Source organism: Adiantum capillus-veneris, chromosome 27 (assembly GCF_014529385.1).
Source record: "Adiantum capillus-veneris isolate H3 chromosome 27, ASM1452938v2, whole genome shotgun sequence".
In the NCBI taxonomy this organism is placed as follows: domain Eukaryota; kingdom Viridiplantae; phylum Streptophyta; class Polypodiopsida; order Polypodiales; family Pteridaceae; genus Adiantum; species Adiantum capillus-veneris.
Genome location: NC_140957.1, coordinates 112,893,325 through 112,910,038, shown reverse-complemented (window position 1 = coordinate 112,910,038; position 16,714 = coordinate 112,893,325). Strand labels below are relative to the sequence as shown.

The following is a 16,714-nucleotide window of genomic DNA, read 5'->3' as shown; positions in this document are numbered from 1 at the left end:
TGCAACGCATGTGGTAGGTATGGTCACCAAGCTAAGGATTGTTTAATGATCAAACGTATGATGGCAAATAGACCACCTGTAGCTTGGACGGATGCGCCTCGAGCTCCTGTATTGATGCCTGCTCTACCTGTTGAGCAACTACCGCAACACATGGTCCCTAGATCTCAAAATGTTGTACAAGCTACACCGCTACCACCTCCTGTGCTAGGACCACAGCCCCCGCATCCAAGAGTCGCCCCTATGAACCAAGTGGGTTGCGAGCCATCTAATGCTTATGCAGATGGCTGTGAGGAGGAAATAGACACTAGTATTGCCTACGGACTTGATACATTGGAAGAGTGTCCTATATACTACATGGAAGATTGTTGGGGGCAAGTCAAGCCGGTTTATCAAGCTGCTGCTCTCGCATCCAGAGGTCAAAATATCAACACCCAGGCTAGGAGGCCACCTCTTCAATGCTACGAGTGTGGTGGACCACATCGAGCAGCGGAGTGCCCTATTAGGCTGCAAAAGAATGCTGCACAGATGCAAATGAATCAAGGGAGCACGTCTGCAATGCCAATACTCACATGTAATCGTTGTGGCATAGATCACTTGATTGCCCAATGCCCCTATAACCCAAATGCGCCTAAAATCACACCCCTAAATTTGGTCGAAATTGCTAGTGTGACATCGCCAATACCAGCCGTCGCACCCGCTTATGCGATTACACGGTCCATGCTTCAAGGGCCAGGCCATATCCTCGAAGAGAGAGATACCGCGTCAGTTATCCAAGCAAAGAAAAAGAAGACACGAAGGAAGAGGTCGCAAAATACGGGAAATTCAAAGCCAAGTTCCAAAACAAACATACAAACCGAGTTAAACAAGATACAAGCTCAAGATGAGGCTAAGGAGCGACAACAACGTATAAGACAAAAACGAGAGGCTAACCTTGGAGTCACAAATGCATTCCACGTGGAAATCGAAGAGGATGGGTTGGACTCTGACACACCTCTACGATACCCTATTGAGTTAAATAGTGCCTATGGAAAAGTGCTATATAACGCCTTATTGGACACGGGTGTTAAATATAATCTGCTATCCTATGGGGTGTGGTGTCAGTTAGGGAAGCCACCTCTATCTGAGAGTATTATCCAAGTCAAGGGTGTCAACAAGAAAAAAACTACGGTTTTTGGAATCTAGCACACTTCTGTCAGTTATGACAATGGAATTGTAGCTCAAGACTTTTTGGTCATGCCTACTGGAACTATGGAGGGTAATATAAACCGAGGCCGCACGTGGATGATAGCCACCAAATGCACTATTGATTGGGGGACTGGGGGTGTTACAACGCAAAAACCAACTCTTAGCCCTACCACTCAAGCCATAGTCCCTGAGATATTGCCTAAGGAAATAAAACCCAAGACATGGCATGTCCAGGAGGTTGAACCATACGTCCCCATAGCCCAACTCTCTAGAGCTTCAACTGATGTAGTTGAAAGAAAGCTTGAGACACACAAGAACCATCCTAATATAACAGAGAAAACATACAAGTGGGTCCCTAAAGCTTCTGTAGTGAGCATGGTTGATGCAAAAAAACGGAAACCTCGTAAGAACCGTCCCACTCACTCCAAGAAATGTAAAGAAACGTTGCGTTGGATTCCTAAACGACTATTGGAAGCCCAAGGATACTATGAAGGAAATGATCAAATCTGGGTGCCCAAACATAAAGTGTACTCTTACCTGTCACGTGGCCCATGTAAACCCAATCCTGTGGCTCCAAAACAAATTGAAAATCGCGGAAAGGAAAAAATCATGGAATGTTACACACCCGCTCTAGAGCTAGTTTGGGTACCAAAGAAAGAACGATTTGTTCCACCTAGCTCAGGAACAGGGAAATCAAATGAAGCTTCTTGCTCTTCATGTAGTTCCTATACGCAAATAGAAGCTTCGACACAACCTCCACCTACCACTGTACATATCCATACAAGCACGAAAGAGTTTGCACCTCCCGGGGTAAGTTCACCACCTACAACAATGTTGCAAATAAAATCATGGGAGAGTACCTTACCACCCTTGCAACTAGATGAAACGCATAGGGCGGTCGAAAACTATTGGTTAAAGCCTTCACCCATAACAACTTGGAACAATTGGTTTCAAAAGGTGACGACCTCATTCCAAAAGGTATGATCTACCCAAGGAAGGGGGGAGTGTTTGCTAACATCAATCATTCACTCGCCCCCTCTCAACCTTCCTCCCTGACCTCTCAATTCCAATCTTAGGGAATGTATATATATAGCCTTATACTCACAAAAAACAAAAATAGTAAAGAGCAAGAGCAACTAGCAACGAGAGAGCACCCTATCAGATCTTACATATAAGTCCAAATTCACCGTGTCAATTCAAGCAACACACAAAAACAACTCTTATGTTTTAAAGGCCTAACCAAATCTATCTGTATTGTCAGAAATGGCTACTTCACCAGAGGCATGCACTTCTATTTTTTATGAAAGGTACCCTTTGTCTTTTCCTCAAGTGTTCTATGTATGCTACCCTATACTTTCTTGCGAATGGGATTTGATAGAGAGCCTTGCATGTGAGAAAAAATTTGAGGAGTTAGAATGGATGATACGTCTATGGCTAACTAATGATCCCTACCCAGTAGCGAATGTGTCTCCAGTGGCACATGCTTATCCTTTTGCACAAGATGAGTATCCACGCATCGCGAGGTTCTTGATTAGCATGCTTGCACAAGAGGATGATGAAGAGGAACTAATAGAGACCGAGGAAGACTATGGCCTCACGGACAACGATTTTATTTATCTAGATGATGAGGATAGAGGCCTAGCCTTAGGTTGGCCACCCGGTTTATATAATATCCTCTTTCCTTGATTCTAAAAGGGGTGACAGATAGGTAGGTTAGGGGTCTAGATTGTGTTTTGAGTTTGTTTTTTAGGAGTTTTAATTTTTCACACTGACATGCCTCCTAGAGGTATAGTGCCTGTTTTTGGATGTGTTAGGTAGGACTTATATGGATCTCCATCCACATGGCTGAGGACATCTGCTTCAACGAAATGAGCCACTCCATACCTCCAGGTGTACTACTTTCCATGATTCATGTTGGTGGATATGTGCAATTGCTAATAATGATTTTTCATGCTTTGTTTGAGTGCAATAGTTATGATTGTTATCTGCCATTATAGATGTATAAATTTGTCTTTGCTTAAGTTGATTGAACTCCAGTTTAATCTTATGGATGAGCCTGGAGATTAGGAGACCGTGACTTTAGGTTAACTCATTTACTTGACCACTAGGCCTAGCTAATAAAATTATCCGAGTATTTGAGACCTTAGGAATGTTTTAGGCAGAGAAAGGCTTGCTCACTTAAACAACAAAAAACACTAGTGCGAATACCAAGGAAATGGAAGCAAAAAAAAAAAACTTAAGTGCCACAAATGAAAAATCTTACGCTGGAAGAGAAATCCTGGCTTGAATTGGTACTTCACTCACATGTATTGTCTATGGTACTAGAGCCCTAGAGGTTCCCAGTGTGGGCGCTTTTCCTTGAGAAGCAAAAAACCCCGGCCATACAAAATAAGCACACACGTCACATGATTGTGACCCAAAGTAAAAAAGTATTATAAAAAAATATAAAAAAGAAAAGAAAAATTAAAAGACTTCCATTGAGCTTACAGTTAACATTTCAAGCTTTTGTTTGCAGTTGTGAGAGCGAGTTGGCTAATCAAAGCTGAAAAGCATAATTAGGGAATCTTGCATTTAGATAATCTTCTTAGCTTAGCTAGTACTAGAGTAGTTGTTTTAACCTTAGTCATAGCTAACCAATTGATAGACTCACCCATAAGCTCAAAACTCTTGATTAATTAATTTACTCAAAGTGCAATTTATTTGTCCTTAATGGTAGTCTAACATTTCATAAATCTTGCATTTACTCATTTCCACATGTACTTTACATTCCCCTCATGATTTATGGCAATATAATTCCGCTTGCTAAAACAGTGACTTTGCCTTGCAGATTCAAATCTAGATGCTCTACAACATGGACATACCAAGCTTCAACTCAATAGCTTCCGAGGACGGAATCTACATCAGGAAGGGGGGCAATGTTAACCCTCATGGCTCACAGACACCCTATCGCCTACGACGGACACCGTAACCGTATTATTTATTTAAGTAGAGTCAGGCACCGGGCTTGTCGGTCCAATAGGGAAAGGTAGAGTGATCGCCGATGAGAGGCGCACTCTAACACGAACATGCTAGGGTTAGTTGGCTAAGCATGGGCGCCCAAGTGTGAATGGGGTGAGCTCACATAAAAGCCAATTAAACCTAAAATTGAGTCATTCTCTCATTGTGCAATAGAAGCTGCTCTTGCTCCATCTCCACCTTCTCCTTCACCATCTCCTTGTGTGTGTGCGTGTGAGAGAGAGAGAGAGAGTGTGTGTGCGATCGAGCGTTGCGGCGGCACGACGGCGGCGAGGCGGTTGAGCGCGGCGTCTCCCTCTTCTTCGCGGCGCGGGAATCCTTCATTCGCAACTACGCAGGAAGGTGAGTGACACACCGCTCTTCCTTGTGAGCTTGTCTGTTGTATGACTGTGTGCTAGGAGCCTTTGTGGCTCGCACACGACGCGTAGCAAGTCCCTAGCCTTGACAAGCCCTTTGTATTTTGTCTGAAAATCAAACACTTTCTCTGCTTGCACTACCTTTTTTAAGCTAGCTAGATGATCGTTGTAATGCCATTTTGTGGGCATGGTGGAAAAAATGGAGATCAAGAGTCGTTTGTGTAGTGTTGCCAAATTAGTGCAGTTCAGGGCTTGGTTGTGATTGCCAAGATCCAATGCAAATAGTGAATTGGGAGATTTCTATGTTTAAAATAGATTCAAAGATTTGGAATTCAATTTTGGGGTTGAGCCAGGTTTTTTTGAGCTCCAATCGAGTCCAAAAAAGGCCCGATATGGTTGAAATAGCTAAATTTATGGTGGTTTTATGGCTTTCTGAAGTCCAAAGTGGGCTCGAGAAGCTCCCAAAAAGGCCAATTTACCAATTTATTTGCTTTGATGGTCACATTTTTGGTGGGTTTTGAAGCTTGAAAGGGAGGAGTGTCTACACAATGCCACATGGCATGATAGAAATCCCACATGGGTGATGTTTTGTAAGGAGTTCAATAGACATATATAGGAGTTGGTATCTCTTTAAGCCAACTCAAAAGTGAGTCTCTCCCTTGCGGCAGCTCACAAGCTCTTGGTGAGATTTATGACGCGCTTCTATGCATGTTGTATGTGGGCGACGTCACTGCCATGTCCTTGCCGTTCATTGCCATCATTGGTTGGGCCATTTGAGCTACTCGTGGTCTGATGGGGGGGTGGTTTTGTTAAATTTATAGCTTTGAAGTGAATGGCCCAATGTGATCCCAAATTTATTTTGGCTTTAAGTATTTATTTTACTTACTTGTCAAATTCTTAGGTAGGGAAATTTGATCCCCCCCCCCCCAAGCTAGTGTATAAGGAACACTAGTATATAAGGAACACCACCCCCATTGTATTATCACTAAAACATTGCCCTATTGGTTGGCTCAATGCAGAATCTCTCTAGCTCTTTCTCTCTCTCATGTATTCTCCCCTTTCCATTGTATGCTTCCACGTCATTGATTTTGGCATGGTATCAAAGCTTCATTCTCGATGGTGGAGGGAAGAGAATTGGCACTGTCGAGAAGACGAGGATTTTTTTTTGGATAGCAGGTCGTTGGGCAATGTATCTCTTGCAACATTTTAAAACGCTACGGTGAGGGAGGACTAGCTACACCACTGGCAACCTGTGTAGGCTCTTTATCTCATCGGTGTTTTGAAACACTCGGGTAGTTTTCCTTCTTCAGTGGCATACCAAAGAGGAGCTCTCATCGGTAGCGTCTTGGACTCCTTGTTGCTATATTTTGACACGCAATCCTTAGCGGGGGATGCTCAGGAGGAGACTGCCATTGAAAATGCATGTGAATGCAAGCGCTGTGAAACGCTAAGGGACTTGGTGGTTGTTTTGTTGCAACACTTTGAGACACCATCTCGGCAATGACAAGATTTGATATGAGCGTTTCAATATGTTGCAGGGGAATAGGTTCTTGGATAGTTTGAAAAGCCAATCTTGTGCTAAATTGTGAAGGTCATTCCCACATTGCCTTGCCATCAATGAAGAACCAAAACCAACACACAACTATGAAAAGGTCATCCACCAGCTCTCAATTAGCAGCCTCGGCATTCTTGAAGTCCTCATGGGAGAAGTAGCTCCATGTGTCTCTGGATTGTGAAGCCAAAGGCAAAAAAAAAGCACAATAAAGGACGGAGGCAAAGGCAAGCTTCTCAAGGATGGCACGGTAGTACTCATTTAGTTGTCTTGGCACGCTTGGAGTCCTCAAGGGAGATGAAGATGCTTTGTTGGGCTCACGAGTGTGAAGCCAAAGGCAAATGCAAGAGCTCACAAGAGGACAAAGGCAAAGGCATGCTTGATAGAGATAGCAATGATAAACATTCAATATAGGAGATCGGCATGGCACACGTGGTGGTGGCCACAATGCAAGATAGTGAATATCTTTACCTCAATTTAATTCACTTTCTCCAAGATTAGAAAAAGGTCTAAAATCAATCTCTCTCAAGGCATTTTCCCTAATCTATTTTGAACATCAAAGGACACATGGTTTTGATTAAAGACATATGACTAGAATATATGACATATTGTTGCGGCCATAGTTACATGCTCATCTTGAAAAACTACGTTCATCAGGTCTCCAAGAATGCATGTGGGTCAAGCCATTATAGGCAAGCCTTATATCTACATTGGACAAGGCCTAGGACGCAAGTAGGACACAAATTGGGGATGAGGAAAATGTTGGGCCTAGGGTGAAAAATGTTGCCACACGATCCCGTTCTAGTCAACAATGTAGACCACCTATCTTTTTGCAACTAGTTTGAGAGGTTAACCCCTTCTCTGCGCTCGTCCAATGATAACTCTCTAGCATAGTTATTCCTTGTGGTATAGCCACTAACTAAAGTGTTGTTTACAAGCAAACAATAATCCACCTTATAATGGGAGTGTCTCGTCACCTTGGCAATGCTTGACGGTATTAGCAATGGTCGATGGCCACTTTTGATTGGGGTTTCACAAGTCAAAGGCCTTGCAATCGAGGTGAAGTGTAGTGATTCCATTGAAGGTTTTTTTGATAAGCCATTCTGCTTTAAGGTCAATTTGGGGCATGCACAACATAGATTTTGCTACGCCACAACATAAACTTACCATGTTGGTAATGTAGTTCAAGCTCTTAGTAGGCCATCACACATCGGGATTGTCTATGTCTCCACTCACTCAAACTTGAAAGCTAGGCTAGAATGGCTATGATGCTATGGCTCTCTCCGATGAAACAATGTCCACGGTGCTAAGTTGAGCTCGAAACATCTTGATGTTGCGATGTGCACACGCACCCTTGTGTGGAAGACCACTTGGAGGAGGATATTTTCGTGGGCGAGGGAGGGCATATTGGGATTTGCTGTGTGATCGGATTTTCAGACCCATACGGAGTGGGGTCTCCATAGAATGTGAGTCAATTTCTACCCCAGGCCCTCTCTCTCAGGTTGGCTCTCAGGTTCCCCGTATTCATATATACTCTAAAATAGCCTCTGCCCTTGACTATCAATTCCTTTCCTTTCCTTCTCTCACTACCCCATGCCCATTACCTCTCTCTTCTCTCTCCTCACTCATTCAGCACCGCTTTGTCATCGACTCCTCTCCTCTATCTCTCCTTCCTAAGCTGCACGGGCTTCCATGGCAGCCCTCTTCGCGTTCGCCTTTTTCCAGAACCCTGAATGTGGTCTTGTATACATGCCTCCCCAAATGCCACCCAAGTAGTCGCCTGCCAGATGCGAGCGTTGAATCTCTGCGAGCTTTTCCAAAGACAACATACACATATACCCACTCACTCACGCCGCACATTCACGCACACACCTACACGCTGGGTAGCTTTTTGGGAACACACATGAAGAGATATGCTGGACATGACAGTAGAGGCGAAGGAGAAGAGATGATGAAGCGGACTTTGCAAAAGCTGTGAGCGGGGAGCTTCCCATGGAACACTTTCGGTTATATCTTAGACAGAAGAATATCGTGCTCTGCCACTGTGAAGGTGCGGCCACAGGACTTGGGCTTTGGATAATCAAACTCTGGCCCTAAGACGACCTCTTCTTGCATGAAAGTTCAACCCTGAAATTTCTACACGGACAAGGAAAGAAACGTCCCTGGTTTGCTAGGCACAGAATCCCAAAACCTTCTCTCACCTGAACGCAGTTGTTTTTGCTCTTGTTCTGCTCATTTCAAAATGGCTTGGAGTTCTACCATTTCATGCTTGGGCCCTGCCTTTCTAGTCTATGTGGGGTGTATGGACCCTGCTAAATGGGCCACTGCCCTTGAAGGGGGTTCGCGGTTCGGATTGGAGCTCCTGTGGGTGATGATAGCGGCCTGTGTTTTTGCTGCTTTTTTACAGTCCCTTTGTGCTCGGCTTGGCCTCGCGACTGGGAAGAACCTTGCTCAGGTAGGCTCTCTTTTATTTGTTCGTGATACTGTCTTTGTCGAAAATGCATCTGGCACAGGTCAACCAGCTTCACGAACCACCACTTTGCCTATCGATGCAGTAGGAGACAAAACAGTTTTACCCTGTTCAGACACTTGCACATTGTAGACAATGGCTGGTAGCTACCACCGGTAGCAATGTATGATGATTCAAATCCTTGTATCTGTCCACTCATGGTTTTCTCCCATAATCCAAGCATAGAAGAGATTCTTATAGAGATTGGCTAGTTGTATGGAGCTAGGTCTCTGTCTTTGATTAACTTGCCTTTTTTCCTTTACTTGAGGCTTACAACATATACTTTATTCTTGTACAAGTGATAGAGAAATTGTTACATTTGAATTATTTTTATTACATGGTCCATACTATGTGTAAGGCACTAGAGAAAGATGTAGCTCTAGTGTCTCTGTGGTACCACGTGTAAGGCATCAGAGAAGATGTAGTTCTAGTCTCTTTGTGGTTGAGACTTGATGAAATGTTATAGCCAAGCCTTTGTCGACGGCTATATAAAAAAGCTCTTCTTGTGCATGTTTGATTCAAATTTTTACCATGGTATTTCATTCGCAGGTTTTACAGTCATCTGGTTCCCATGCATAGTATGTCACAGCCGTTTAGGAGAGGAAGCTTTAAAATTACTGGCAAGTTCTTTTGAAAAGGACGTTGCAAGGTTAAAGTTGTGCTGGCTTGAGAGGCTGTACTTGTGGCCCATCTTCTTAGCCAAGACTTAGGTTCCTCTTGCTTCGGTCTTCATGAATCAAGAGGATCAATCTCTTGAAAGTCTCAATCAATGAGAAGAAGGTGAAGTCTTGTGTAGAGGGTTAGTTGCCGTGTAGTATTACTAGAATGCAAGTGATTTCCTTGTAGAAAGCCAAGAGATATGTGCCAATCACCCTTTGTAGATATCCTAGGGGCTGACGGGTTTGATGTGCAAGAGATAGGTCATGCGGTTTGGCATCTTTCTTTGTGTATTAGACACTGAGGAGAGTTTTTAACATTGTAGAAACAATCCCATGAGACCACGAAGCTCTACTCGGTCAGTCTTGAACTCCAGAATTGCGATTCAATAGAGAAGTTGGATAAACGATCTACCACTATAGGATGATACAAAGGCTATGTTGTTTTGATGTTCTATTTGGGAACATGTGCACTCCCTGGCTCGCACAAGAAAGTGTCAACTTCGTGAGAGACTTTAAAGGTCTGTCGGACAAGTCTTAGAACTAGGAGAACAGCTTTATTGCATGGGACTAGATGAGAATTTGAAAATGCTCCAGAGCTCAAGTATCTCAAAGTTTTGAAATGGCCCTTGTAGGTACAAGAGCCGATGACTTCTCAACTGACACCTCTTTCAAAATCGTTTTAAATTTTGGTTCGAGTGGCATGCTCGTGAAATGGACTTCAAGCGATTTTTGTATTGAAGTATGCTCGTATGTGTGTGGTGCGTGGGTGTGTCGCATCATACATTGGTACCTAGTTATACGGCCACTACTGGGCACTGGCAATGTTAGTGGGGATGTCGTAGTATTTGGTCAATACTATGCATTAATAATGGATGATGGTGTAACCGGCTTGGCATTAGCAAGGCTGTATATCCTCCGCAAGACACACAAACATAGCAGAAACTTTTAACAAATGAACCACAAAAGAGTAATCCATCCTCGATTATGTTGGCAAAACAAACAAAGTTCAAAGAATAACTCAGTAAACATTGACTCTATGCTTACATGCATTTGACTACTCCAAACCATGCACTTGCACAAAGACCAGGCCACTGAATATTCACAATCACATTCACATCACTATCCCCGTGGGGACCTTACAGAAGAACCGTGATCATTATGACTTGTTTATCCATCACATCTAGATCGCACTGATCATTTACAGATGTCTTGATTGACTAAATCTTGTTACACCGGATTCACGTTAACAAGATAAAATGCTGCGGTGATTTCATCATTAACACATACTCAAGCAAAAACAACAAATGAAAAAGTACACATTTTATTCAGTTCTTTAGGAATTCCAACCACAAGCCACAACCTATGGCAATTGTTTATGTACATACTACATATCATAGCGTCACTAGGGAAAGTTTTGTTAGGTTGTCAACAACCCCAAAATCTCGGAGAGAAGCTAGATAACTCTTTTCCGGATGTTATGTGACAATGGCTCCCCTCTCATGCAACACTCACCACTCGAGATTTAATTTGTTGATTCGATGTGCACTCTTGGAATAGTAGACGTTAAATGAAAAGCCTGAAGGCGAAGCTAACAACTAAGGAGTATTTGCCAATTCCTCCTCCTCCATCCACTTCACACCAAGATCTGGGCTGTTTGTGAACTTGACCAAGTACTTGCGAACCAACTTATCCTTCACTTTTCTTTCCTTGTGTGCTAGGACTTGCTCTGGTATAAGAATCTTATTTGTTTCTTTTACTTCTGGTTGCTCCTTAGGCTCCTTGTAACCATGAGTACCTAGCCGATAAATTATTGAACAATCACCGAATTGAACCAAAACAGCAACACTTGAACTCCAAAAAGAGAACATCACACTTGAGTCTCATATTGAAGACACGAAGTGGCGGAGTTCCACTTCGAGATTCATCGGCCCCAAGGTTTGGCGTCCCCTTAAGTAATCTTCTATCTGTTCCACAAAGTACCATTGCTAGAGAATTCCGAAGATCCAGATTGAGGTGCCAATGGACATGGGAGGCCAGCGGGGCTACCAACAGGTCATAGGCAACAAGAAAAGAATAGAAAGGTAAGCTGATGCATCGACAAAGACTACAACAAAGGATTCGAGCCATACTATCTCGACATCTAGAGTATAGATGAGGATGGATTCATCACCTCACCCTCTTGTATTGGGCATCCTTTGTATCAATGGTCACATATATTCCACACAGTTCCAGCTAGTAGCACTTTTAGATTCATTTTTGTATCTCTTTTTTGTACCCTAGACTAGTTTGTAATGGATTGGTCTCAAAGGTCATTTTGGCCTTTTGAAGACGTTAATATATTATTTCATTTTCTCTCTCTCTTTGACAACAAAGGAGATTGATTTCAATCACTTGAGAACTCCCTCAGAATGCCCAAATCGTGCTCTCTCTCTCTCTCTCTCTCTCTCTCTCTCTCTCTCTCTCTCTCTCTCTCTCTCTCTCTCAGAGGAAAACATTGCTGGCATTCTACTATTTGACCTCCTTGGAGTCCCCAAAATGGAGCCTACTCCAGGGGTGCTCTCTCTCCTCCCCTCCCCACGGTCTCACAAGAGGTTAGGGGCTGGATCCAAGAGGTGTATTGTTTCCTAAAAATCTTGATTCAAGAAACACCCCAATTGATCTTCTTCTTCATCAAAATGTTTTGATTCAAGGAGTTCTATATGGTGCTTGAATGTCACAAACTTATGACATGGACAGTTGTACGGAATCCCGAAACACGTTGACATGTTGACGTAGCAGTTGTACGGTCGTTCCGTGAAAGGCGTTGACACCATGGTGTTGACGTGGCAGCGTACGGATATTCACGTTTTTCGCTGGTAGCTTTTGGGCCAGTAGCTTTTGAGTTTGAAGCTTTTCATGTACTGCTTTTGTGAGAGGCCATGGGCCTTTCAATATGTAAGAAGAGGGTTGACGAGTAGCTGAGCAGAGAGGACCCTTGGACTCTGTAACTTTGCTCAAGCATTAATATAGAAATAAATACTGAAAGGGGCATCAGACTTTGGGGCCAATACCTCTAGGCTCGGAACTATGCCAGGTGTCACAAATTGCTGATGTGTCAAGCCAATGAAGAACGGAGCCGACTTGCAGATCTCGGCCGAGGGGCCTAAACCCTAGAGGCAGCAGAAGAAGTTGAAGTTCCCACCAACTTAGAGATCTTCACCGAGTGGGTCTATTTTTAAAGAAGAGTTCCCACCAACTTATGGGACCCCGTCGTCCGATGGGGCCTAGGAACCTAAAGAGATTAAAATAAAGCAGGATCCGCTTACACACAGATAGGGGTGCGTAAAAGATGATGACGTGGCAATTGTACGGACGCTCGCGATTTGCATTGACAATGCCACGTGGCAGCGTGTATGGAATACTTTGATTTTATTCTGGCTTGTTGACGTGGCAGTCTGTACGGATTTTCGTGATTTATGTTGGGTAGTTTCAATGCCAGCTTTTGGGCCAATTGCTTTTGAGTTTCAAGCTTTTCATGTAAACTGCTTTTCAAGGCTAAGGGCCTTTAAAGTTTAAATAAGTGCAGAGGGCTCAATCTATGGCACTCTTCTGGGTGAAGGTGCTGAGCGCAAGTACCAGCATTGTTTTGAGTTCAAGTAATACAAAGAAATGCCGAAAGGGGTGCCAAGGTTTGGGGCCAATACTCTCTGGGGTGGAATTCCACCACTCTGTGTCGTGTGTGCTCTCTATCTCTTTCAGTTCAGTTGTTATTTGAAGTGCTTAAAGCTGTTGAGTTTGTCCTTTTCCGTTGGCACGTGGTGTCCGTCTTGTGGCACCAGGACGTTTCGACTCAAGTGAATTGTGATTAAGTTCGTGAAGTGTTTTTAAGTGATTCTCTCGTGTGTTGTGGCAGATTCCCGATTTGGGTTGTCGAAGTCTATTACAGTGGTATCAGAGCACAATCAATTTTCCTTCCACTGGGAAATGTTATCCTTTCTACCGCGACACACATGGATTCAAGTGACAAATCTCGCAAGAATCAGACGAACCCATCTGACAATTTTGGATTGAGACAAAGAACGAAAACTTCCAATGGATGACGATCGGATCTTGATGATTCGGAACAGGAGTATGGGCCACTTGGCCCACAGAGTATGAATGAATGGAGATGTAGCGTCAACAATAGGTTGATGCCTGTGCTAAGCAGAAGCTCAAGTATTCGAAGGATCCCCAATATGCAAAATTTTTGACCAAGCATCCGATCGACGACACCTTTAAAGTCGGCATTGAAGAAACCTCCTGCCTCGTGGATGTACATTGAAGATGAACTTGACAACGTCATAGAAAGACGAATCAATCAAATGTTGAGGACCACGAAGCATTCGTAGAGACGCAACAAGGGAGTAGACTACCTTGGTTATTTGGGTCGACAATCTTCTTTTGTAATTGCACGAAAAATCAAGAATCATGTACGCTTTCAGGGTGTGTCCAGTTCGTCCTGATCTTCTTTTGATAGTTCCGACAGCTCTTTCTCTTCTGATTCTAGTGATGAGGACAAAAAGGGCAAGAAACAATGAAAGATCCAAAGACATGGAAAGAACAAGAAGAAGGCTAAGAAAAACAGATCCCACCGAAGATCTCGAAAATTTTCTGACAATTTTGAGGAGGATTCATCCTCTTCTGAGAGTTTAGACTGTGATGACCAGATGTTTTATTCAAAGAGGAAGCACTTTTATCGGGCCAATCAATACGACTTTCTCAAGGAGGAGAGCAAGAAGACCAAAGAATTCAAGGAGGGTGTACAAGCACTAAAATTTGATACTTTGTTAGGTTTTCGAGATGCTCACAAGGCCCTTGCCTTTATTCAACAGTTTGACATAACTTTTTTTGGGGGGCGCTACTCAGAGCACTCCAAGATCAGGAGGGCAGCATCCTATTTGAAAGGAAATGTACGAACATGGTGGTCCACTTTTCTGCTACGAAAAGAAGCACCGACAAAGTGGCTCAAGTTCAAGCGACTTTTTATTTCCTCGTGGCTAACTCAGGAGTACGAACGTGATGTGATTACTGCGTGGAATCATCTTCGGATGACTAAGGGAGATACGTTGGATCTTTATTGTGAGAGATTTTGGGATGTTTTTCTATCTGCCTCATCTTTTAAAAAGATCAGTTTTAAGCAGCAAATCGAACGATTTTGCTGTGGACTTCCTAAAGAGATATGAGATTACTGCTTATTACAGAAATCGGAGTCCATATAGCAATTGATGGGACATGCTAAGCAAAGGTTTGCTATGCATTCAGGTAACTTGACTTATCCAACAATTAAACTTTTGGCACCAAGGACCGAACAAGATTCGACAAATGATGACAGAAGAAGAGGAAAGAAAGATATACATCCCCGACTGACAGAGGAAGTGAAAGCTGAATACCTCAAAACGGGGGAGTGCTTTGATTGTGGGAAACAAGGACATATATCTGCGCGATGCCCCAAAAAGGCACAAGAATGAGAACTACCGACATATTAAAATAGAACAAGGCAAGGAGATACTCGCTCGAGAACAAATACTAAAAAGGAAATTGAAAGGGATACCGATGTGCTGACAGTATTTTGCTTTATGACTTTATGAATAAAGAACTTTGAAATGGAAATTCTTGAAGCTGACTTTGATTTATGTGTGAAATTAATGTTTATGGAAGATCTTGTTATTTGTGTATAAGATAACATATGAAATCGAGGATGAGATGGTGAGGAATTTGCATATGTTAGCAATTGGGAGCAATGACAACTCAAGAATGAATCCGATCACGATCAGAATCATGAATTTTGTTTGAAATTTGAATGAATGATGATAAAGAATGAATATAGTACATCAAGATTCCCATATGAATGAGATGATTGGATACTGTGGTCAGCGCATCAAGAGTTCTCGAGGAATGAGATGGCTACACAAGGATCTAGGTGCATCAAGACTTCTGATGACTAGACTGAATGATTGAAACACTGAGTTCAATATGAACCAAGTGTGTGATTTGTGAACTGCATATTCAATGAACCTTGAAATTGGAATTTTCGAAAATGAATTTGATTTTTGTGCCCATTAATGTGATTGTGTTTGAGTACAGGTTTGAAAGACGAATTGATTGTAGCATTTCGTCTTGAGATTCTATGGAAATGATCGCAATAAGGATTAGTTAATCCGACATCAGTGAGGTTTGGTGTGGATCTAGGTGCGATTGCTAAACACGTTGCCAGGAATCATGGTCCTAGATTTGGATGGATTTTATGTGATGTGATTTGAATGTGATGTGAATGCTCAGTGAGTGTCGTCTTTGTGCAAGTACTGGATTTGTGTTGTCTAGTATGTCGATACTTAGAGTTGGTGTCTATTGAACCGGTTTATGACTTATGTTTGAGCTCGCAGGCATAATCGAGGGTGATTACAAGTCTTTCAAGAGGGGGGTATGCCACAAACTGATGACGTGGGCAACTGCATGGAATCGCGAAAACACGTTGACATGTTGATGTGGCAGTTGTACGAACGTTCCGCGAAATGTGTTGACGTGGCAGTGTACAGATTTCTGCGTTTTCGTTGGTAGCTCTTAGGAGAGTAGCTTTTGAGTTTGAGGCTTTTCATGTAGTGCTTTTGGGAGAGGCCATGGGCCTTACATATGTAAGAAGAGGGCCCCCTGCACTCAGTTGGCTGATGAGCAGTTGCACAGAGAGGACCCTTGGACTCTGGGCGTCGGACTTTGGGGCCAATACTTGTGGGCACGGAACTACGCCGAGCCATGTCGACTCAAGTGAATTGTGATTAAGTTTGTGAAGTGTTTTTAAGTGATTCTCTCGCGTGTTATGCCGGATTTTGGACTTAGGGTGTCCAAGTTTGCTACACCGGACCATCTTCGAGAGATTGATCTCGTTGCTCCAGGAGGTATACCGCTCTCCATTGTAGAGGAGAGACGTACTTACACTTGTGTCGTCGTCGTCAGTTTTCCACCCATCTTTTACTACCACGTTTGAAAGTTATGCTTGCTATGAAGTGACCATTATTGTCACAAGACGGACACTACGTGCCCATAGAAAAGAATAGACTGTACAGACTTTTAGCACTTCAATAATAACTGAAACTGAAAGAGAGCGAGCACACGCGACATGGAGTGGCGGAATTCCACCCCAGAGAGTATTGGCCCCAAACCTTGGCGCCCCTGCCCCTTTTGGTATTTCTTTATATCACTTGAACTCAATACAATGCCGGTACTCGCGCTCTGCACCTTCTCACGGAAGCGTGCCAGAGACTGAGCCCTTTGCACTTATTTTAAGGCTCTTGGCCTTGAAAAGCAGTTTACATGAAAAGCTTGAAACTCGAAAGCAATTGGTCCAAAAGTTGGCGTTGAAAATTAGCTAGCGTAAATCACGGAAATCCGTACAAGTTGCCACATTAGTGTAGTCAACGTGAAA

The 16,714-nt window shown here is 43.1% G+C and overlaps 1 protein-coding gene across 1 annotated transcript in view; it reads left to right on the top strand.

Annotated features, from left to right (window-relative positions):
• The first annotated feature begins 7,680 nt into the window (after positions 1 to 7,680).
• EIN2 (NRAMP metal ion transporter family protein) overlaps positions 7,681 to 16,714 on the top strand; it is a 60,720-nt gene continuing 51,686 nt past the window's right edge. Inside the window, exon 1 of the mRNA XM_086503284.1 lies at positions 7,681 to 8,563. Within this exon, the coding sequence (XP_086359410.1) occupies positions 8,351 to 8,563 (213 nt within the window). The 5' untranslated portion in view covers positions 7,681 to 8,350. The remainder of the gene's footprint in view (positions 8,564 to 16,714) is intronic.